The sequence below is a fragment of the Salvia miltiorrhiza genome, chromosome 5 (genome assembly GCF_028751815.1).
Source record: "Salvia miltiorrhiza cultivar Shanhuang (shh) chromosome 5, IMPLAD_Smil_shh, whole genome shotgun sequence".
Lineage (NCBI taxonomy): Eukaryota > Viridiplantae > Streptophyta > Magnoliopsida > Lamiales > Lamiaceae > Salvia > Salvia miltiorrhiza.
The window spans coordinates 17,510,367-17,534,808 of NC_080391.1; the positions used below are offsets into that span (position 1 = coordinate 17,510,367).

At 32.6% G+C, this 24,442-nt stretch overlaps 3 protein-coding genes across 6 annotated transcripts; 2 read left to right on the plus strand and 1 right to left on the minus strand.

Moving 5' to 3' along the window:
* Positions 1 to 1,979: 1,979 nt before the first annotated feature.
* On the plus strand, positions 1,980 to 3,470 carry LOC130986453 (reticulon-like protein B9). Its single transcript, XM_057909866.1, has 5 exons — positions 1,980 to 2,248; positions 2,364 to 2,544; positions 2,657 to 2,780; positions 2,900 to 2,969; positions 3,080 to 3,470. The coding sequence occupies exons 1-5, from the start codon at positions 2,143 to 2,145 to the stop codon at positions 3,247 to 3,249; spliced, it is 651 nt and encodes a 216-aa protein (XP_057765849.1). The 5' UTR covers positions 1,980 to 2,142; the 3' UTR covers positions 3,250 to 3,470.
* Positions 3,471 to 6,628: 3,158 nt separating this feature from the next.
* On the plus strand, positions 6,629 to 9,523 carry LOC130986454 (receptor protein kinase-like protein ZAR1). The gene is made up of 2 exons (XM_057909867.1): positions 6,629 to 8,484; positions 8,600 to 9,523. Exons 1-2 carry the CDS (start codon positions 7,017 to 7,019, stop codon positions 9,271 to 9,273), a joined length of 2,142 nt encoding a protein of 713 aa, XP_057765850.1. The 5' UTR covers positions 6,629 to 7,016; the 3' UTR covers positions 9,274 to 9,523.
* Positions 9,524 to 17,147: 7,624 nt separating this feature from the next.
* Positions 17,148 to 18,949, minus strand: LOC130986468 (uncharacterized protein C24B11.05). Of its 4 annotated transcripts, none has more exons than XM_057909899.1 (8): positions 18,843 to 18,949; positions 18,516 to 18,587; positions 18,322 to 18,387; positions 18,155 to 18,222; positions 17,965 to 18,090; positions 17,652 to 17,894; positions 17,499 to 17,564; positions 17,148 to 17,425 (listed from the first exon to the last, which is right to left on the minus strand). In XM_057909899.1, the coding sequence occupies exons 2-8, from the start codon at positions 18,562 to 18,564 to the stop codon at positions 17,273 to 17,275; spliced, it is 771 nt and encodes a 256-aa protein (XP_057765882.1). In that variant the 5' UTR covers positions 18,565 to 18,587; positions 18,843 to 18,949; the 3' UTR covers positions 17,148 to 17,272. The 4 variants fall into 4 exon arrangements, with proteins under 4 accessions (XP_057765882.1, XP_057765879.1, XP_057765880.1 ...); XM_057909896.1 differs by having other exon boundaries at positions 18,155 to 18,252; XM_057909897.1 differs by having other exon boundaries at positions 18,155 to 18,252; positions 18,719 to 18,844.
* Positions 18,950 to 24,442: the final 5,493 nt, after the last annotated feature.

The following is a 24,442-nucleotide window of genomic DNA, read 5'->3' on the forward strand; positions in this document are numbered from 1 at the left end:
TGAAATTCTACTCTCTTATTTGGATCTAATAGGCCCAATGTCTTTTAAAAGAAAATAAAGGAACTTTGATGGGTAATTTTATTCATCACCCTTTTTTATTCTTTATTTATAAATCCATATTTTTTTAAAAAATATTAATAGTAATAATTTTACTCTTTTACCTTACAATTTAAATTTAAGCAAGTTAACCAAAACCTCTAATGGGAATTGAAAAGATTTATAATCCTCAAATATGAAGGGGACAAAAAAAAGGGCAAAAATGACTGACAATACCATGAAAACACAGGGCAAGCATTACCAAGAAAACATCAAGCTCAGTTTAGATGACAACGAACGACGTCGTACTCCAGAATCATCGATTTACCCCAACATGATTACACAAAAAAGTTCCTCAAAAAAAAAAAAAAAAAAAGATTACACAAAAAAGAAACTGCAATCGAGAGTTACTCCTCCTCTATTCGAAAACAATTTCATGAGCCCAGTATTCTTGAAACAATTACAAACCTGAAAAAATCATCACTTTTACACACAACATGAGTCGTTCATATATTTAGCAAAGTCCTCTCATTTACCATTACGCTTAAAAGGAAATGTTGGGAATAGGGAAATCAAAAGAAGTAAAGTGCTTGTATATTAATTGTACCCGGGATGCAATTCACACTACAAGAAAACACTGCTCTACGACCGAATATTCCGGTCGCTAAAAAAGCGGTCCTAACTACCGAAATTTAAAAAATAACGATCGAAATTATTAATTAAATTTGTCTTTTTTTTTCTTTTTCTTTAACGACCAAAAAGAACGGTCGTTATAATTTACCGACCTAATCACGGTCGTTACATGTTTCTTTTAGGACATATATTCTTATATTTTTACCCTCATTCATACACTATTTACAAATTAAAAAATAAAAACACATTTCACAAACTATTTACTAGTAATTAACTAATAAATAAACTTGGTGGGTCTTTTTTTAACTTTAGATACATCTCTTAATATTTTTTCTTAGAATTAATGTCCTCTTATCCATATCATATTTATCGTAAACGGAAGAAGCATTATTTTAGATCGGAGACTATGTCGAGTAAAACGAAATTATGAATAGAATTATCCAACGTTAATCGGAGGCCGCCACCACCACGCTCCAGAGTCATTTGAAGTCATTTCAGAATTTAAAATCTTAACGTTTGAGCTCTGATTAAGAAAGGATCATCATATTCAAAAACCAATTTTTAAATCCAACCATGCATTGTGCAACTTGTTTATTTAATTTCAACCTCTTCCAAATCTTCATAGTTTTTCTCTTGAAAGAATGCACTATCATTTACTCCATATTTTATGTGGACTTCTATTTTCCTTCCTAAAGTAGTCAAGTTACATGCATCATATAGATATATGTGTAGAAAGGATCTAATAACAATGATTATTTTTGTAAAAAATGAGAATAACAAATAAATTAATACTAGCTCTGTATTCAATCGATGCACTAATAGCCGTATTCAATAAATATAATAAATTTTTTGACTTCTTTAAAATTTGAATCCAAATGAGAATGACTATTATTCATATTGATTTATTCATGAATTTTATTGAGTTATGTGTTATTCTCATTTCTCATTAAAGTGTAGCGTTCAATTACCTTATCTGAGGTTCAAGAAAAGTGTAACATTTTCATTCTTAAGACATAATTAATATTCATGTAACTCACACTCAATACATATATAATGGATTTTTTTTCAATAAATTAAAAATATGTTTATTAATTATTTTATTAAAATTCGTGTCATCTAAATGGTACACCGACCGAGGCCGCAACAATTAATATTGGTTTGTCGAAATTCCATATACGCACTCACGAGCAAGAATTTTGATATTTTGGGGTAAAAAGAAAAGAGGAGAAGAGAAGAGAAGAATAAGAAGAACCAGCATGTGAAATAATTTAAAAAATTAAAATGGATTTGTCTTAAACTTGGAGGTGATCTTTGGGGACATGGACAAGGCATTCCTTTCTTTGTAGCTACAAAGTTCCTTGGATAAAAATCTTGGCATATCTCCTCTCCTATATAAACCTATTCATCCTTTAATCCTATCAGAATCATTCTACAACACTTATTCTTTCTCATCTTCAAAAGTAAAAAAGAAAAATGCCAATTTACTCCTCAGATTCCGATGATGCACATGCACCTTCAATCCCAAAAAGATTGTTTGGAAGAGAAAAGCCATTGCATTCCATTTTGGGAGGAGGGAGAGGTAAGTTTCACAATTCTTCCTATGACCCATTAGATCATTCAAAGCCACTTCATTCCATTTCAATGTCCCACTAGAATTTAGACGATATTAAATGAAGGATTTTAATTTCTTGCAGCTGCTGACATAGTGCTATGGAGAGAAAAGAATTTATCAGCAGCAATATTAATTGGATCCACAGTGATTTGGTCTTTATTCGAAGTCGGAGAATACAACTTTATCACTCTTCTCTGCTATATTTTCATGACTACTATGTTAATTTTGTTCGTATGGTCTTCAGGGGCAGGCATGATTGACTGGTAATTAAATAAATAATCTTTTTATTTTTCATGCAATTAATCACTATTTATAAATACATTTTAGATATATAATTGGACCAGAACTATAATATATATACTGATCTATGTCCAGGAATCCTCCTCAGCCAATGACAATCCCAGAATCCACATTCCGATGGCTGTTTGCGGAGATCAACATAATGTTATACAAATTTTATCACATTTCTTGTGGGCAAGATTTAAAGACATTCGCCGTGGTAATTAATTATTTTATAGAGTCCGAGACGAGTTTGAATGATTTCAAATTATTATGTTTCGGACTTTTTCATTAATTCTTTTCTTTATTTTTTTATGTTGATTTGAATTTTGGGTTCAGACAATCGCGTTTCTGTGGATACTATCGGGAATAGGGAACTACTTCAGCTCCTTGAACCTGTTGTACCTTGGTACACATAATCTTTAATCCTTCATTACTTTGATAGTCGTATTATTAATTTTTGGTATAGTATATATGCATGATAATAACTATAAACAAATTTGATGGAAAAATGTGAAGGATTTGTTTGCGTGATGACTTTACCGGCATTGTACGAACGGTATCAAGATGAGGTGGATTATTTGGCGGGAAGAGGAAGCAGAGATGTGAAAAAATTGTACAGGAAAATTGACCACAGATTTCTTAACAAGATTCCAAGAGGCCCTGTCAAGGAAAAGAAGAAATATTGAATTGTAATTTTATAATTTGAAAATGGTGTGGTCAATTTAATTTGCGTTCGTCTCAAAAAAAAAAAAAAAATTTGCGTTGGATCATTTAGTATTTTCTTTGAAACTCTTGTACGAATAAAGATACTATTTCTTTATTCTTCAGTGAGTTTATAGTGAAATTATGATTGGATTGAATGAACTCCTTAAAATGAAAATATTAAGCATCTTGTTCTTCCTGTCAATTATATGGATTCATGTATTGAATATACAATAATGAATAATCTACAATGCTGTGCATTTTGTCGGTTCAATTTGGAATAAATGAAATAAAATCGAAATTTAAGAAGTTAGAAAAACGAACGTACTGAATTAGAATTTTTGTTTTAATTTAACCAGTACAAAATTCTATGTTAGTTTCATTTTTAGTATTATAAAGAGGAATGAAATCCAACTAGTTGTTTTAAACTAAAGTCCAAATAAATTTGATTTTTTAAACCGGACATTAAAATCAAAAGCAAAAAATCCAAAAAATTAACAAATCGAAATGACCAAAATTGTTGGCTTTTTAATTATCAAATTTAGAGAAAGAAAAAATATAGAGCTATCTAGTAAATTCGATCCATGCAATGCTGTGCTTGCTATTGGGTTTTGTCTAAAACACGAGATGATTTTATTTATTACTACATGCTAGAAGAAGAAGAAATCAATACATTATTAATTTGAAAGGGGTTAATTAATATTTTGTGTTGTAATATTCTACCTCATCTTAGTTCTTGAATATTAATAATTATAAAAATTATATTTAAAAAAAAATTAGGGTGGGCTTCAGCCAATCCTAGCCCTCACATGGCTCCAACCCCCGGCTAGACCTAAATAAATTGAACATCACATGTTAGAAAATATGTGGTGTTTAATTTTTGTCATATATAGTAAGATGTTTATAAAGTTGCTCATAAGTTTGCTAATTTTGTTACTCAAGATATAATGATCTAGAGAACAAATTATTCATTTTATACACTTCGACTTGAATGAATAAACATACTTTTGGCCTAAAGAAAAAAGAGAGTATCAAGTGGAATATATGTATGCCACCAATAACACATAACAAGGGTAACAAGATAAGAATACAATTGTATATGCTCAAAATATGAGATTATGGGGTTTGAGTCTTTTGTCACTGTGGTCTTTGAATTTTTTTATTTACTTATGCAATTTATCAAAATAAAAAGGGTGTAAGAATACACTCAATCGTTTTCATGGAATTAGACATTAAATGCAACAATATAATTAGGAATATATTCCGATAATATGTTTCAACGTTAAATTGTTTTATTTTTCATCCTTTAATAATGTCGATTTTTGTTGGTAACAACTAACAACCGTCCTTATTATTCTTTCTTAATTAGCTTATAATCCGCCTATTTCTATATTTGTAGAAGCATCAACAGCAGCTTAAAAATAACAATTAGTTATCAAATTGCAATTAAAGTTCGTTAAAACTTAAATCTTTCACTATATATTTTCATATTGAAGAGGCATGTGGTTTAATCATGGTATTCGAAGAAGAATCTTAGTTTACTCTTATTATGAACTTTTTGCTTAACGGTCTACCTATTTAAGACAACCTAGACTGTCAATGGGCGCCTGCTTTTAATTGTTCCTTTAATCTGGCTGTATTTTGCAATACTATCCTAGACCAAAAAAAAAAAAAATACACAGATTAAATCAATTTTTTTAAAAATGACCAGATCGATCAATATGAATTATTTATGAAATAAAGTGATTTCTTCTAACTTTATACAAGTTGTCGTGCCTCAACTTTGTGGTTCAAGTTAAACAAAATAATGTGTGCACTTTATGTTTGTAAAAACATTTATCTTGTCTCTTGTCTGCGTTTTGCACCTAATTAGTTTTATTAATCATGAAACAGTTCTTTCGTTTTACTACAAATTTTGGGGGTTCTTTACATTATGTTACATCTGACATGAATATAAAGTTTTTCTATCAAAGAGAATTTGAATTTGGACTGGAAATAGGCAAAGTGTTAAGCCCGTCTTACTAATCCTATACAAAACATGCTTAACTAATTTATGAACAAAGATTTTGATCTAAAATATGTACGTTTAAATTTAATTTTACCTTTCCTGCTCACATCCTTTTTTACGAGAAAAATATATAATAATGCGAAAACTTTAACACGACAACTTTCATCTAAAAGATATTAGTAAAATTTGAACTCAATAAATATTTCGAAGTAAAATATCCGACTAGGCCATCCCAAAATTTCTACTCAACAATTTTGTCAATGTGAACTTAAGTTAATCACAAAAGTCGAGATTCTCGGTTCAAACAAACAAAGTTCAAAGTCATTTTTGGTCAAATCATTAAGTCTAGTAACCTTATTTTGCAGATTATTTAATGAAACTATAACCTAATTAACTTTCCCAACGAAATTGCCAAGAAAAACCATTGAAAACAGGAATCCGATGCCCACTCCAATTCGCATTCCCTAGTAGAATTCCAAATTGTAAATTAGCTATATATCATCTCTCTCTTTTTTCTATATATAGATTAATAATATTAAATAATAAAAAATTAAAGGCTTCAGTCACCACGAGTAACTCGAACTAAAAATATTTGACCTAATGCATTAATCACTCTACCGCTTGGTCAACAGATGCACACATTATTAGCTATCATCTCTTATTTCAACATCAATGAGTCAACGTACACAACATTATTAAAAATAAGAGTAGTGTTATTTGGACAAAATATATTCGGATAAAAAAAGAAGTTAAATATTTTAAAAAATAAATTTATTCAAAAATTATTATTCAAAATAAAAAATAATTTAGTTAATTTTATTTAGTTAATTTTATTGTTTTCTTAACATTTTAGTTTTTTCACAAATTTTTTAATAAATTTATCTTTAATACTTTTGTACTTCAAAATTTTCTAAAAAATTAAAAAAGTAACCACAATGTGGAGAAAATAATAAACTAACTATATTTTTTTGGAATAATTTTTTTAAATAAATTATTTTTAAAAAATATTTAACCATTTTGTGTTCGAACATATTTTATTTAAATAGTATTATTATAAATAAATAAAATTAATAAAGTCACGATCTTATACACTAAAAAAATATACTCTCTCCGTCTACTAATTCGTGTCTTAATTTGTCATTTTGATCCGTCCATTAATTCGTGTCATAATCCACTAATTAATGTATTAATCTTTATTAATTGTGAATTTTATTCTATTCAACAAATAAACAATACACTTTTTCTTAAGATTTAGTTCCCCTTCTCCTACTAATATATTGGACGGACTGATCATCATAGAATTCAATAACATAACATTGAAATAGAAGATCTTTTTTTCACAGTAACTTCGATCTCGTAACTGGCATTTCCCGCTAGGGAGTTGACACAGTACACTGCAAATTTTTACCAAGATGGATGAATACGGAGCTTCCTTTTCGTTTTTTGCATTGTTGTTTTCTCTCTCTGTAAACTAATCCATTTTCCCAAGGCCCCTTTGCTTAGCTGAAAACAACTTTACCTTTTCCCCAAAACGACTTTGTTTTGTTTTTGCTCTTCTCCATACTCCATCCATCCCCACTGTCAAAGCTTTCACACACCCACACACACACTCGCCCCTACACGGCTACTATCTCTCTCTTTCTCTCTCTCATCTTCTTGATTTTCTGCTGTACAAAAGGTAAATCTTACCATTTTCTTCATCTTGTAGTTGTAGGTGTATCTGCAACTGTCATTTTCTTGAAAATGTTAGCTTTTCTTGCTTTCTTGCTTTTAATTTTGCTTAGCTTCTGTAATGTTGCTGTTGTGAGTTCTGTAAACGAAGAAGGGATAGCTCTGTTATCATTCAAGAATTCCATTACAGTAGACCCTGAAGGAACGCTTAGTAATTGGAACACCTCTGATGAAACCCCATGTTCTTGGAATGGCATTACATGCAAAGAACAGAGGGTTATCTCTCTCAGCATTCCCAAAAAAAAACTCTCTGGGTTTCTCTCTCCCTCTCTAGGATCTCTCTCTGAGCTAAGACATCTTAATTTGAGGAGTAATAGGTTGTTTGGGGGGTTGCCTTCTGATCTTTTTAAGGTTGTGGGGCTGCAAAGTTTGGTTCTTTATGGAAATTCCTTTTCTGGGGTTTTGCCATTTGAGCTTGGCAATCTTGATTACCTTATAACCTTAGATTTATCTGAGAATTTCTTCAATGGGTCGTTGCCATCTTCCTTGGTTAAGTGTAAGAGGTTGAGGAATCTTGATCTTAGGCAGAATAATTTCAGTGGCTCTTTGCCTAATGAGTTTGGAAAGAATTTGGCTTTGTTGGAAAAACTTGATCTTTCCCACAATAGTTTTAGTGGTTCTATTCCTGGTGATTTAGGCTATCTATCTAATTTGCAAGGAACTGTTGACTTGTCTTATAACAAGTTTAACGGCTCGATTCCATCTAGTCTCGGTAATCTGCCTGAGAAGGTTTACATTGATCTCACTTATAACAATTTGAGAGGTCCAATTCCTCAAAATGGTGCTCTTGTAAACCGAGGGCCAACAGCCTTTATTGGGAATCCTGGACTTTGTGGTCCTCCATTGAAGAATCTTTGCTCGTCTGATAGTGAGGCGAATCCACCTTCTTCGTATCCATACTTTCCTAGCAACTACCCTCCGGGTAAGAATGGTGGTGGTGGAAGGGGTTTGAGTAAGGCCGGTGTAGTTGCCATTATTGTTGGTGATATTGTGGGGATCTGTGTGATTGGGCTGCTGTTCTCGTATTGTTACTCGAAGGTTTGTCATTGCGGGAAGGGTAAGGATGAGAATGGCTATTGTTTTGAGAAGGGGCGTAAAAGGTCAAAGGAATGCTTGTGCTTTAGGAAGGATGAGTCGGAGACTTTGTCTGAACATGTAGAGCATTATGATCTTGTGCCTCTTGATGCACAGGTGGCGTTTGATCTTGATGAGCTCTTGAAGGCTTCTGCTTTCGTTCTGGGCAAGAGCGGCATAGGAATCGTGTACAAAGTTGTGCTCGAGGATGGACTTATCTTGGCTGTAAGAAGATTGGGCGAAGGAGGTTCACAAAGGTTTAAGGAGTTTCAAACAGAGGTGGAAGCAATTGGGAAGCTCAGACATCCTAATATAGTAACTCTCAGAGCTTACTATTGGTCTGTGGATGAGAAGCTGCTGATATACGACTTCGTATCAAATGGAAATCTTGCTGCTGCTATTCATGGTCCGTCTCAAAAACCACAATATATATATGTTTTCTTGTTTAGTGTGATCATTCCTAGCTCTTGTGTGTTTTCTTGGTCATAATTTGGAACACTTCGTGTTTGCTGATCTTGCAGGAAAGCCCGGTTTGGTAGCATTCACGCCTCTTTCGTGGTGTGTGAGACTGAAGATCATGAAAGGAGTTGCAAAGGGCCTAGTCTACTTGCATGAGTGCAGTCCCAAAAAATATGTCCATGGTGATCTCAAGCCATCAAACATATTGCTCGGACATGAAATGGAGCCAAAAATCTCCAATTTTGGCCTAGGCCGGCTAGCTAACATAGCCGGTGGCTCTCCAACCTTGCAATCCAACCGGATGGTTTATGAGAAGCCTCAACGAGCGCAGCAGAGCAGCTCAGCCTCAGATGTTGCAACTTTCGCCTCAACAGCCTCGTATGGCTCCTACTACCAAGCCCCCGAGGCAATGAAAGCAGTGAAGCCGTCCCAAAAGTGGGATATATACTCATATGGGATGATTCTACTGGAAATGATCACGGGCAAAACGCCATTGATCCAAATTGGCACATCAGAGATGGACCTCGTGCACTGGATGCAGCTCTGCATCGAGGAGAAAAAACCCGTCTCTGATGTCCTGGACCCGAACCTAGCTCAGGACGCGGACAAAGAAGAGGAGATGATTGCGGTTCTAAAAATTGCAATGGCGTGCACCTCAAGCAGCTATGAGAAGAGGCCTTCGATGAGGCACGTCTCAGATGCCCTTGAGAGACTGCCGGCACCCTCCGAGTGTTGAAAGACTTAATTTTTGAGCTAGATGATTTCATTGGAGAAAGATGAATATCACTATTGTGATGAAGCAGCCACATTTGAGAGGGAAAAGTCTATAGAATCTCCTTTACTCCATGGCTAGAAAAAAGGTCTAGTTGAAGGTTAGGTCTACTTTAAGAGCATGGTGGTGTTGTAGGTTGTGACTGTTAATGTGTGTAAGAAAGCTGTGATTTTACTTGTCTTGTTCTTGCTCTTATTGGAGACCTCATTATTTATTTCTTGTTTGTTTGTTGTGTTTGGTCAGTTTGTCCCTTTGTGTTTGTTTGTGTTGTTTATTTTTTTCTATTTTGTTTCTCTGTTATGTTCCACTTTTCAGTTTTCATCACCCATTTTATAGCTGTAGATTGATTTTTCATGTGAACAATCCTACATCTTTTGGACTAAGAAAATCTTTGTCGCGTTTGTTGACAGTATATATATATATATATTTGAGTTGGAAGGCTGAATATTAAAGAATGAATAATAATAGAGTAAGTGGTAAATGGTACTGAAATTATTGCATGAACTAAATACTAATGAATTGATTTTATTTGGTCTTACTATCTAATATCTATCGTCAAAAGACACTTTGATATGTCATGTACATTCATTGCTGAAAATGATTTGAAATATAAGTTGGCGACATAATAAATTAGTTGTATGAGAATTTCCATTTCAACATTAATTGTATGTGTACGGCCTAGATAAGAAGGCGAGCACATGTGATGTAGCAAAAATGAAGCCAAATTTCACAATCAGGCTGAAAAGAAAGGCCCATTGACTTAGAAGCCTTGCGTGCGTGTGAACAGAATTTTTTAGACTATGGGTGTTGGTAAGCTATAATAAATTACTAGTAATATGGATTTATTATATAGGAGTATTTGATTTGACCATTTCACAAACTAAATTGGAGATAATTATTTTTGAGAATCAATATCTATACTAATAGAAAAAGTGCCTAAGACATTCTAAGACAAAACTTATTGATTGCCTTTTTTTCCCATGTTATATATTTACTATTATATTTATAAAATATAAATATATTTTGATATACATTTATTTATCGCTCAAATCTATAAATGATACTTTATATCTATAGCTATTGATAAGGCTTATAAATAAATATATTTATCCAATAAATTATCTAATAAAAGTAATGAATTAATAGTTTTTTTTAAATAATAAATTATCAATTAAAATAACATTAATTACACGTACAACGTACGTTCTTTCTGCTAATATTTTTAAATGGAGTAGTTTTTATATAAATGGTAATATTATTTTTATTAAAGCACTATTCTTGGAATATTTGTTTTTAAAAATTTATGTACATGGTGGTGGACCGATGGTGACATTTAAATAAGGTTTCATTCTCTTATTAAATAGAGTGCCCATGCTAGCTATTACTATTTCTTAAACAATAAGTACAACTTTTTCTTATCAAACTTCATCTTGTGCTAATAAATATTTGAAATATATCACAATTGTTAGATTATAATTTATGCTCTTTGTTCATGTTAGTTATGAGTATTTCTTAAACAGTTAGTACAACTTTTTCTTATCAAATCTCATCTTGTGCTAATAAATATTTGAAATTTATCGCAATTAATAGATTATAACTTGTGCTCTTTGGTTGTTGTCATTATGTAGACCTATTCCGCAATAATTGATGCTCTTTCAAATATTAGTATCATTAGATGTTCTTGCTCATTTGGAATTCCCGTCTTTTTATATGTATGCGATTTTTTAGGAGATATACTTCAAACTTCTTATATATGTGAGACTCCAGAACTTTATGATTTATAATTTCCTAATAGTTGAAGATATATATAATCTATTAAGATTATGAATAGATGTGTTTTTGCTTACCTTTAAATAGTTGTTATCATTCGAATTAGAAAAATATTAATTTGGGATGCAAGAAGATTCACTTTCATTCAGAAAGGTGGGGGAGTTTGTACTAAATTGATCTCGCGTGATGTAGTTGAGAATTCTTTGTTCTAGTAAAAGAGTGTTTGTGAGGTAAATACTATTGAATGTACAAAAGAGTTATAGAATCTTTGTTTATCGAAGGGTTAGGTGGTGAACGTGATTCACGTCTAAGGTGTATGTGCTCGCATCCAAATCTAGCATTTCACCATGGATGAAAGTTTGGGAAGGTACTAGGCATAATAGGAGGAAGTCTTATTGTGTAAATTATTTATGTAACTTATCTTCAAGTAGTGAAATATTTTCTTTGGGTGAGTCCCTTCAGATGTAGGTGGTTACTCTTTTAATGAATTAATTACTGATCTTTTAATGAATTCAATATTAATTCCCCTAAAAAGAAAATGAATTCAATATTAATTATATTTAAAAGTATTGAGGCCATTGACTTTAACTTTGACTTTGACATTTAGGTTATTAGAAAAACTAGATTCTTTAAAATTTGGTTATTCTACCTAATTTAATGTCATGAAAGAAATTTTATTCTACCCCTAAATTAGGACTTCTGCCGCTAATCATGCAACAACTTGATAGTTGAGACTGCATATGATTTATTAAACCTGTAAACTTGTAGTCTTAGCAAGACCCATTTGATTATAGTGGAGAAAATGAAAACCAGAATAAAGGTGCTTTATTTGATCGGTGAATATGAAATTCAGCAATAGCTATTTATTTAATAATGACATCAATAAAAAGCTAAATTTGTATTCAGGTTTTTAGGGAGATAAAAATGAAAAATTTGTTTAGCATCTAACAATAGATATTATTTTGTTATCTTTTTACTGCATTTTACTTACTAAATTTGAAAATAATAAAATAAAATCTTAGTCGTCTCAAAAAAAATAAAAAAAAATAGCATTTTATATAGATAAATAAAAACTATTTAAAAATATATAATTCGATCATTGGAGTAGTTAAATAAATTGGAAGATCAAGCTCAATCTAACACTAAGAGGCCCAATAAGAGATTGACTCAGCTAACATCGACTTTACGGGATTAGCTTATAAGAATTTAATCTATTTATTTATAACACTATTTTTAAAAAAAGGGCAAATAGCGCCAAAATTCGCTAACTTTTATCCGGTTCTCGTTTTTCCCACGATTTTTAAAAGTTAGATAAAAATACACAATCTTTTGATTGATTCTGATTTTTCTCACGATGAATTTTTCCAGTAAAAATTAAAGCTGACGTGGCTTAATAATGCTGATGAGGATACGACGTCGTTACAATTTAAATTAAAATGTCGTTCTATCATAAAGTTTTAAACCTGTCCTAATTTTATATTCCAACAATTGTATCTCTCTCTGATTTATCTTCTTCGAAAGAAGCATTCATCATGTTGCTTTTCATCCACCAACCCTCTGGTTCTTAGATGCTCAAAAGTATTGTCCCTTTCAAGTTTCAACTTTTGGAAACAGAGCTTGTAATACGACGTAAGCTCCGGATCAATCCATTTGCATAATTTATGAGTTGCAAATCAATTTCTATCTTTTTAACACAAAACGACAGTGTTTTTAATAGCTGGAAACGACGTCGTTTGATTTGCTCGACGACGTTGCTATATTGGCAATTCCGAGTGCCACCTAAGCTTTAAATTGGGCGAAATTAATAATCGTGAGAAAAATTAGAATCAATAAAAAGTTGTGTATTTTTGTCTAATTTTTAAAAATCGTAAAAAAACGAGAATCGAGTAAAAGTTCGTGAATTTTGGCGCATTTTTTCTTTTAAAAAAATACTATTTTTATTAGTTTGATAATAAAAGATAATATTCTCATCCAAATGTGGAAGGTGGTAAATGTTTTCTGACAAAAAATCTCAATTTTTTGGTGGGGACTTTTTAACATTTCTTGAAATACTCGTTTTATCAACAAAAAAAAAATATAATCTATTTTTGCTATTTTGAGAAAAAATTTTATCACGTAATATATCTTTCTTCACTCATAATATAATAAATTGTCAATAAAAACGCTATTTTTTAAGTGAAACTTATTCTCCACTCACAATACAGTCAACTATTTTATTAAAATCTGTGTCAATTTTTCGTAGAACTATTTTTTGTGGACAGAGACAGTATATACAATTATAACGTAGCCTTGAACATGGTTTTCTTATTTTATACTCCCTTCGTCTTATGAAAATGTATCCATTTCTTCATTTTGTCAGTCTTAATAAAATGTATCACGTCTATTTTAAAACATAAATTTTTATATTTTTATATTTGATAAAAATATTACATATAAAAAACAGCTAGTATTTTTCTCCACCCAATTTTTTATCTGTGGAACATTTGTTATGCATGAAAGATTTGCATTTATCCTCGCCTATGCATATAAAATAGTAATAAAGTAAAATTTTGAAATAGCCAAAATGAATCATAAAACACAAATTATGGCCACCAATTGAAAAAGTGTAAAATTTGGCCATTTTTATAGCTTTGGGACGTTTTTGCCCTTAATTGGGCGGACTGGGTAGGGTCAGGAGCGCGGGTCGCGTGCCGGGTAGGATCAGGCACGCGGGTCGGGTTAGGCACTTATGGCACTAAGCGCCAACGAAATCCAAAATAAAATCAAGTAAAATCTTGGCACTTTATGACACTATTAGTGCCATAAGTGCCAACGAAAATCGAAAAAACAAAGTAAAATGGTCTTTTTAGCACTTATGGCACTATTAGTGTCATAAGTGTCAAACGTGCAGAACAAATACAGAAACAACAACATCATCTAAACCCTAAATGAAACATTTAAACCCTAAATGGATAATTTAAACCCTAAATAAAACATCTAAACCCTAAATGAATAATCTAAACCCTAAATGGAATATCTAAACCCTAGGGGGAAGTGTTTAAAATGGTCATCTTGGCACTTATGGCATACGTGCAGCAGAAATACAGAAACTACAGCAACAACAATCATCTCCTCCGCCATCGGTTTATTATGCCAAAATCAAAATTTTTGCAGTCTTCACAATAATCTATAAATAATAGTAATAAAAAACTACACAATTAACCAAATTACAAGCTAATCGCTAAAAATAAATACAAATCTTGTGATTAAATACAGAAGAAAAAAAGTCTAACTAAATCGCCTTCCAGTTTCTTGCTGCATAAAGTAGATTGCGGCAGGCATCGCTGCGACGACGATGATTCAAACCCCGCTCCGGCGAATACGTCCACCATCGGTGGCGGCGCCGCCCTGCGGACCTTTCTCGACACCACCAACTCCGAGTCGGATTTGGCGCGGATCTCCGAGAGAGAGAGGGGAGGGAAGCTGAGATCTGGTGCGTGAGATGGGTAAAAGGGCAAATTAGGTATACCGCCTAATTAATGACCAGATTTTGTAGTTTGAAGATTAGTGGCCAAAATTTGAATTTTGATCTTCATTATGGCTAGCCGACCATATTGTTTCATAGTAATATACCCGCCATTGCATAACTCGAAGCTCTCTCTCTCTCTCCAAACGCACAACGAAATCCGCTAAGACATTCCTGCCTACCGATTTGAATGGTGATTTTCAGCATTTCGTGTCTAACTGATTTTAACTATTGTGTTTGTTACTCCTTTGATCGGATTACGGTTTAATTCTCTGTTTTGGCCATCATTTGTGCTTCGAGCTCTCCAGATTGCCGCCAGTTAATTAATCTGATAAATTCCATGTCTAAGTGCAGTGTAAACTACGATTCGAGTTTTATTACTGGTTTTTTTTACTGGATTGGAGAGTTCTCTTTTGAAATTGTGTAAAAACGATACTGCCTTTACTTCAGTTGTAAAATTTCATTTGAAAAAGATGAAAAAATACTACTCCCTCCGTCCCAATAAAAGCAGTGCGCCTTTTTTCGACACGAGATTTAAGGAGAATAAGATTATAGTGTAAAAGTGTGTAAAGATGTGTGGGACCATATTGTTTGTAGTGTAAAATTATTACCAAAAAAGAAAATGCACAATTTTCGTTGGGAGGCTAAAAAATGAATATTCACCGCTTTCGTTGGGATGGAGTGAGTATCATATATTTAATAGAAATGAAAAAAAAAAAAAAACTTATCATTCACTATATTTATCCTATGTACTTGTTTACTTTGTTGGAAGTTAGTGGATAAAATGTTAAAAAATATTTCACACCACTATCTAGAGATAATATTATTCAATATTGGAGAGAAAATGATTAAAAATGAGTTGTCGGAGAAAATATTTCATTATGTTCGGAAGAAAATTTTCTATCATAGTAAATATGTGAAAACGTGAAAATATGTGTATTCTCTGCTTTTGCATCAAAGTAAATGCACTCTTAGCTGTTTACAAACGAGATACGAACTATAATGAGCTCGAGATTACCATCTTCATCTATCTACGCCTTTTGGAATACTAGCTAAACCTTTTTTGTTTCGTGATTTGCAGTTTTATGCTTTTAATTAGCCTTCGTCTGTCTTGGATCATCTTATGCTTCACTTTGAGTTTCTTCTTATACTATTTGAGTTAGAAAGGAATGAAAAGCCATATTGATGATTCTACTTTTATTCATAGAAGACAATGTTTCCTTTGTTTTGTTAGGTTTTTTTGGTGAAAATCTGAAGCAGAGAAAACGAAAAACTGAGAGGGGAACTGGGGAAGTAGTACTACTCTTAGATGAATCGTCAAAATCTACAAGTTTGTTGCATGCAATCGTAGAATACTAAAACAGATGCAAGCCTAAATGATGCTTATAATTGTTATCTGATTTTTGCTTTAGCATTGGTATTTTTAAGGATGATTCTTGTAGTGACTATATAATCTTGTGCAGCGTATATTCAAAATGGAAATTCAAAATACTGGCGGAATGGCTATACGCATTAAGAGTTGGTCTGTATGGCTTGGCCAGATCTTCTGTGGTGGAGCATTAAGATCAGAAGTTTCTCATTTTCCTTCAACTTACCCATTAAGAGGTTGAGGATAAGGAGACCACTACAAGTTCCAGCTGAAGAAAATGAAGCGAGAAGCTGGAGATGGAGATTTCTCACATCCTCGAAAAGATTGAAAACATTTTCGATTTGTAATCCATCTAAAGGGGGATTTGTGACTTTCAGGAGGCTACCTTATGAATACATTCTTTGTACAAATTCATCGTATCCATAATAATTTGTTGGAATATGTGTGACCTGTTATCATTTTGTGAAGGTGCCAAGCCGATGCTGCTAGAATCAGGGAAGTCTATGATGAAGGAGTTGAGCACTGAATTTGAACAAAGGGTTGAAGAAAGTAATGCTGCTATTAATTGCTACTTACTTAACTCTCTAATATGTTAACACAACACACGAGGAACAAATCGACAAGTGGCAGGAGGAGATCAAGGAACTTCGCTTACGTGATACTGCAAATGAGGAGATACATGCTCTGTTGCATAATGCTAAATATCTTCATCTGAACATTCCTGCTGGCTGATGAAGTGAATAATGATAAAAGTCGAACACGAGGATCTGATTCAAACAACATTGTTTCTTAATTCTGGATTAATTTAATCACCTGCTCCAGCATCATAGTAGTGGTATCAATAATACCTTAATCTTGTGTTCATGTTCTAGGACAAGAAAAGGATGTCTAGCAGTTGTCGTTTTTATATCTGAGGTTTAGACCTCTTTCACATTTACAGTTAGGATATACTCATCTACCACCTAAAATGCCTAGTGCTCTGATACTGCTTTGCAATCAAACACTGATGTTGTGCATATTTCAATCATGATGATGACATACATATAGCTGCACCTACTGAATCTAGCATAGAATATGGATGGTTTGGGCTTGTACTCTTGAACAAAGGATACATCAATATGGAATATGCAAGTTTCAGTGTTGTTATAGCTGATTGCATTTACAATTTTTGTACTGATCTTGTGACCAAGCCAATTTCATATAATATGGAACTTTATTGATTGATAGGCATGATTACAGTATATCTGGTAAGTAGTCTCCTCCAGTTAATAGGTTTTGTGATTCTCATGGTACATACAGAATGTTGATACTAGTGTTGTCTATGCTAGGACCACAGTTTCTACTGCAGAAGATTGGATTATTTGCTCCAAGTGCTCCACTTCATCTTCCCATATCTCAGGCAAGGCTTCCTTTATATTGTGTATGCTGTTTAAAGCATGATCTGCACCTGGAACTAGAGTAGATCTTCCCACCTGCATTTTGTGTACAAGTTAATTGGTTAGAAATAGAAAGGGGCATGATTGTCATGCTGTCTGTTCAACTTACAACTACGGTGTGGAGCCCTGCTGCTTTGCCGCTAACAATGTTGCGAATGCTGTCATCGAAGAATATCTGAGAATCAAAAAGAGAAGGCTTCATCAGTCATGCTTTGGTACACATTTAATTATAATATGGTAACTAGTATGTTTTTGTATTAACTGTTTTGTTCGGATCAACATTTGCTATACGAATAGCAGCTTCCATTGCTTCGACGGAAGGCTTGCAGAGGATTTGAGTCTTACGGCTCAAGTTTCCATTACTCATCTGAGCTTCTACAGTCCCATCCATGCTTTTAAGTGGAGGGTTCAGAGTTTCGAAGCATATAACACCGTGGAAGCAATCTTCCAATCCCATTCTACTAAGCACTTGAGCTACGTGTGCTTTGTCTGCATTAGTGAAGATCTGCAGCCACAAAACAAGAGGTAATTAACTTTATTCCATTTACAAGTCTCTTGGAGTGAATGAAACATACTATTTTGTGTTGGGGCATGGAGTGCAGGAGATTACGTAGCACAGGATCAGGCTGTAGCAACTCATACGGCAACCTTCCATGAACATAAGCATGAAACTCATCATTGTCAAATTCGTACCCCATCACCTGCAAGAAATGATACTTATTCTTCTTTAACTCCATATTGCTTAGGCTTGATTTTCTTACATACCTTGAGGCCAGCCATTGTCGTCCCATAGTCTTTGTACAACTCTAAGCACAGCCTAGGGACCTCACTTTCTTCAATATGCATGTGATGCAGCATATACTCTGAAGTTAAGCATGAATAGGTATCATAATTAAGCCATCCAAATAGAGCATGGGAAAGGATGCAAGTACCTTCTATATTCTTGCGACAAGCCATATTGATCCCCAAACTCAAAGGGTATAGAGTGTCATCCATATCTGACCAAAAACAGTAAAATGGACTCAGTCATTTATCATAACCCTGCCTGACTTTTCAATACTTAGCTAAATAATATTGCAGACTTAAATTTTGAAGAAAAAGTTTTGAGGAGAGAAAAGAGTCATACCGAAGAGCAAGCACTCATATTTAGGACCATTAGACCTTCCAGCTTCCATTTCAGTAAGACTAAAATCACAACCTGAAAAACATTCAACTTCACCTTAGTATTTCAATATCTAGCTGCATTCATAGTTTTACTCAAAAAAATTAAATGTATATTTCCATAGATGTCTTGTCGAAACAAATAATCTTGTTCCGAGGTATACTGACACTGATAGAATCCGGCAATAGGTATATGCCTTGATGAAATCCATGCATGGAAACTAGTTGAACAAATTTTGATAGTAAGGTAACATGAAAAAAAGATGATATAAATAACGAACAATAATATTACCTTGAACTAAGTTTGATTTTTGAAAAGAGGCTCTTAGTTTATTGCACAATGGATTATGATCACATATTTATAATTGAGGAGAATGAGATCATGTTTTGATAATGGAGTGCCCACCTTCATAAAGAATATTTAGAGGTTACAATTATACCATGCACTTGCTGAGGTGGCGAGCATCTTTTGTGTAACCACTACTTTACGAGAATTTTCAAATCTATTCGTTATGGGTCGTTGTCTGCTTATTGTTTTTATATTAGTCATGATTGAGGAACTGCATAAGAGATTTGCTATAATATTAATTATTTTATCTCAGGATGTGTATTAATATAAAGTATGTCTCCTGTTGATCTTCTAGGTGTAAACCAACTTGTAAGTGAAAATTGTTGTAGAAATGCCTCTTCTTTGGAGTAAAAATTATGAAAAATATTTGTTTTCCCTTGATTGATTTGTTTGATATTAATTCCAGAGATCAATATTACAGGTAAAAATAGAATAATTCTTGCACCCATAAAAATTCCAGAAATTTTGTTTGCTTACCAACAAGACAAGACTGCTCTGTAACATTCTTTTTCTCGAGGGGAAAAAAAGACTTGAGCACAGAAAGTAATTAGTATAACAAAAAATAAACTTTTGATGATTAATTCCCTAACTCAACTTATAATATATAATACTAACATATATGTTACTATATTATGTCAAATATTTGGGGGACTTGCTCTTTCTTTTACCAATTAAGGGCGTCAAATCTGAAGCAGTATATAGACCAAAAGCCGGAAATCATACAAATATTATACTAGTATTATTAAAATAGACAAATAATGATTCATGTGTGTCAAAGTCTGATGCATGGTGCACACCTCTTTCTACTTTATTTAGGTTGTTTCAATACTCTATTTAGGTTGCCATAGAAAACTATACATTAAAATGTACTGCAATAGTTATGAGAAAAGAATTATGATGATTCATAGTGATATGAAATGAGTGGATTTAGCAATACCGATCAGAAATTGGTTGCTTGGTATGTCTCCACTTGTATTTGTTATACTCTAAATTGAAACAAAGTACTTAGAATAGTGGATTTTAGATAAGAATATTTGGTAGAGTACTTGCAGCTGAGGATATGTTCTTTATTACACGAGTAAGGTAATAAAGTATAATCCTGGGTATAAAGTATATCACTTTGATTAGATCTTTATCAGTTGAACCTAAGAGAATTTCTAACGACACCCCAAAACACACAGTAGATTATCGATTTCAAATACAATTAAACTAGTGAACAAAATATATGTTGAAAGGTGTTGATGCTATATATTCTTAGACAGCCAGTTTGCAGTGACGTTGGTGTAGTGAACGGCCTTCATACGCCTTCTAAATCCAGATATTCAGACATCAGACAATTGTTGGTAGTTAAAAAAAAATATTTATATATATATGTATAGTATCAAACTCATAGGAGTTTCATCTTTACTCGTCAATCTTAAATAGAATAAGTTTTAATCTGACAGAATATAATTGACCTTATAGATTTATAGTATCATGATTCACACTTAACTATTAATAATCGCATGATTGTATTCGTATATGATTAAAGGTGTGTTCTAATTTTTTTAACGGCAATTAGACAATTGAACTGATTCCTTTCAATATGGTTTTCAATGACGGATTAGTGTGTTTCTTCTCTCTCTCTGCTTTTTTTTTTATTATTATTTGTTGCTTGCACGTTTTAATTTCGATAAACGTTATTGTGAGCACTGAACACGGCAAAGTTGATTTGCTATACTTGTTAATATACACAAAAACAGATCTCCATATCTTATGAAGATGTGTGTATCTTTTTTTGTATAATGGAAGATGCCAGTGACTTTAGAAAAGCACATAAAGTAGTTTGATTCATTCTAGTATAATATAGCATGAACTCTGAAGCTAATCTCTTCCCAAATTTTAAATCGATTGATTTATATCTATTTGTTTTTGCTAAAGACCATACTGCATTCATGTATGGATGTATAGTTTTACAAGGCAAATCACATCTCTAAAATTTAATAAATAAGTGTTTGCCTTCCCTAAGTGCAAAGTCTTTCTTCCCATTTTATTGAAAATATAAAGGGTAGTTCTATTCAGTTTTCGATTTACTTTCTACAACTCTTAAATTTTAACTAAAAACAAGAAGAATCATATTTTAATCACAACACTATACTTCTTAGAATTGTAGGGAGTTAATGTCATCCAGAACCAAAATAAAAATGATATTGTGTCGCGAACTGTTGGGCCCAACAAAGTTTCTCTGTGGGCCATTGGCCCAACATAGGAAGTCACCCATCATGTCACTTATTCTGTTCACAAAATTGCGGATTTTTTTTTGGGTGATTCTAAGTACAGCCCCCAAATTACTCATTATAGCCCTCTTAATTTAAAAAATTTAAAAATAAAAATAAATTTACTATTATATCCTTATAAGTTATAACCATATATAATGAGAAGATGCGTTAGGCCAAACATGACCGCGTTTAATCTCTTAAAAGTCACATTTTTTAGCCCAAATTTCCCAGCAATTTGTCTACTTCTAGTAGTTTCTAAATTTGAAAGCCGTCATATTTGCTCAAATTTGAGGAGCTTGGAATTTTAATTATTTCGGTTCTCAATAAACAAATAACTAAAGAGCATGTACTATTTGGATTCCACGCTTTCTATATTTTGGAATTTGTGGTAATTTTACGTGAACTAGATCTTATATTATTGATATAAATTTTTTTTGGTGTTTAGTGGTATGATTTGTAAATTATTTTTGTGAAGAAACCTATTAAGTTAATCATTCCGAATTGAGAAGGTCTAATATAAATCTTTTAGTATTTCAACGAAATTACGAATTCAATGTATTTGAGTAAAATATGTGAGATTCCTGCCAAAATACCTTATTATTTGGCCACTTTTTCAGATTCAAATATTCGATGTTAAGATGGGCCCTTGCCATGCGCATAAGATTTTTTGCAGGTTTGGAACATTTTGTCTCCTTTTTCCGTCCCCCATTTTTGCTAGTTTGTTGAATGTTGAACGTTGAATCGCCAACGTTTCAGTCCGTTTGATTTGTTTCTTCATATTAAATATCCTCAAATTCTCCCAAAACCAAATAATCGAGTCAAATAAAATACTACTATATGTATTCAACTTAACATTCCTTTTACTCTTTTGCGTATTATATAAAATTTCAAAGAATATCGATTGGTGCATCACGTTCCATTGTTTGAATCTTGACAAAGACTGTGGGGATATGTAGGCCCTTCAAATTTGCCATAGGGTAGACTTATTGAATTGGGATTCCGTAAGATTTTAAAGGACTTTAAAAAGTCCATGGATTTTAAAGGACTTTCGAAATCCATAGACTCAGTGTGGAGTCGCGTGGAGTTTAGAGGAATCTATCGAAATCTCAAGTCTGAAGCTCGGATTTCGTCCTTCGTATTTTTTTTTGACAAATTCATCAGAATTCATGGATTATCAAAATTCATGAAATGTTGAATACCACCTGATTTTAAAAGACTTTAAAAAGTCTTATTTGAATACATCTGAATTTTAAATGACTTAAAAAAATCTGAATTGAATACCTCTGGATTTTAAAGGACTTTTAAAAGTCTAGATTGAATACACCCAGACTTTTCAAATCCTTTAAAATCCTACAGAATCTCAACCCAATTGAATTTTTGATGCACATACGATCATAAGTTCTACTATTTCACATCAAGTCTCTCTCTCTCTCTCTCTCTCTCTCTCTCTCTCTCTCTCTCTCTCTCTCTCTCTGTTTTGCATTGCAGGTAGGATTGTAACGAATCAAATATTTTTGCTCGATTCGGTATTCGATTCGAAATTTTGATATTCGTATTCAAAAATATTCGATTCGAATTCGTATAAGGTCATGTTATAATTGAGATTAAATTGAAATTTGATATATTTTCTGGTCAGACTATAAGGTCATGTTATAATTGCGATTAAATTGAAAATTGATATATTTTCTGATCAAATTATAATGTCATGTTATAAACCAAAAAATTGACAAACTATATATATTTTCTGGCAATAACCACTAGTTTTAACTAGGATTCAGAATAGTACCACAATTTGAAGGAGGCCGGCAGTAAACCAAGAATTATGAAAAAATAAATAAAGCCTCGTGTAATATAAATATATTCATTACAATTTTGCCATAAATCATTCAAGAAAATGACCTCAACTTGGAAGATGAGAGATGTGGAGGGGGCCAAGGCAATACGACTTTTATAACACATTCTATTGCCTACCAATATTTCGCATTTTCTTTTTTCATTAAGTAACAGTTGCTTTCATTTCGATGAGGATGTATGTATTTATAAATCTAATTATCCAGTTTGTGATACTTAAAATATGTGTCCCACAATGAGATCTGAATTCATAAATGCATTCAAAATCTTGTAGGTCCGACTCATAAATTGCTCTACGAGATGTTGAGTCTACATGTTTCACGTCGTATTTCGATTTCATACAGATAATATTAATTATAATCACCTTATATCACATTTTCTATGTGCATGCACCAAACGAAACAAAGCATGAATAACGATAAGCCCGTGAATCGAAATATTGATCAAGTTAGTTTTATAGTAGGCCCAAAATTGCTTTCCATCGCAAATTGACATTAATGGAAAATTAAAAGAGGCAAAATAAAACTCAATGCAGCAACTAAAATATCCATAAATGTCGGCGGACAGCAAGGTTACAACATGTCGACGTAAAATTAAATGACCAAACATAGTAATATTCAAATTGTCTAGTTTCAGCTTATTAGAGCACTCCCAGCAGAAATCCCAAAATTATGCTCCTATATTCCTCCCTAAAGCTTCCCTATTTAATTTTAGAATCTCGATTTTATAAATGCATACACCAGATCTCCTATTTTCTACATAAAAATAATAATTATGTGTGGGCCCTACTAATTATAAGCTTAAAATAAATTTAGGGTGTGTGTAAATTTAAGATTGAATTTAGGTGGGTGTAAAATTTTTTGTGGGCCCCATCCAATTTAGGGGATCTGCTGGATGCATTTTTGATCTCATTTTCAATTATTTTAGCTTAAATTTAGAGTTAGTGATGCATTTAGGTGATCTGCTGGGAGTGCTCTTACTGTCTAATACCATCTCCAACCTTATTTTACCACCAAACCTTATTATAGTCTAAATATGCTCCAACCCTACGCTATTTTGGTGCAATGAACAATGTTAGAGCATCCGCATTGGGGGTTCCTTGATAGCCTACTTGATAGTGGTTGTGTTATTGAGTAAGTAGTGCTGCATTGGGGTTCCTTGATAGCCTACTTGATAACATTAGTTTTGATTTTATGTTTTTCATTTAAATTTAATTGCTCAAATTTAAATAACACAATTTATTTCAAATTTAAATTGCATTAATTATAAAATCCTAAATATTACATAAAACTTTAATAAAATAAAAACAATTCCTAAAAATTAACTACTCTGGCCCTAGAGGTCCGAAACGTGCCCAAAGGTGCTCAATCAAATCATATCGGAGCTGAGCATGTAGTTGTCTATCTCGGAGAAGGCTATCCCTTCGCACATATT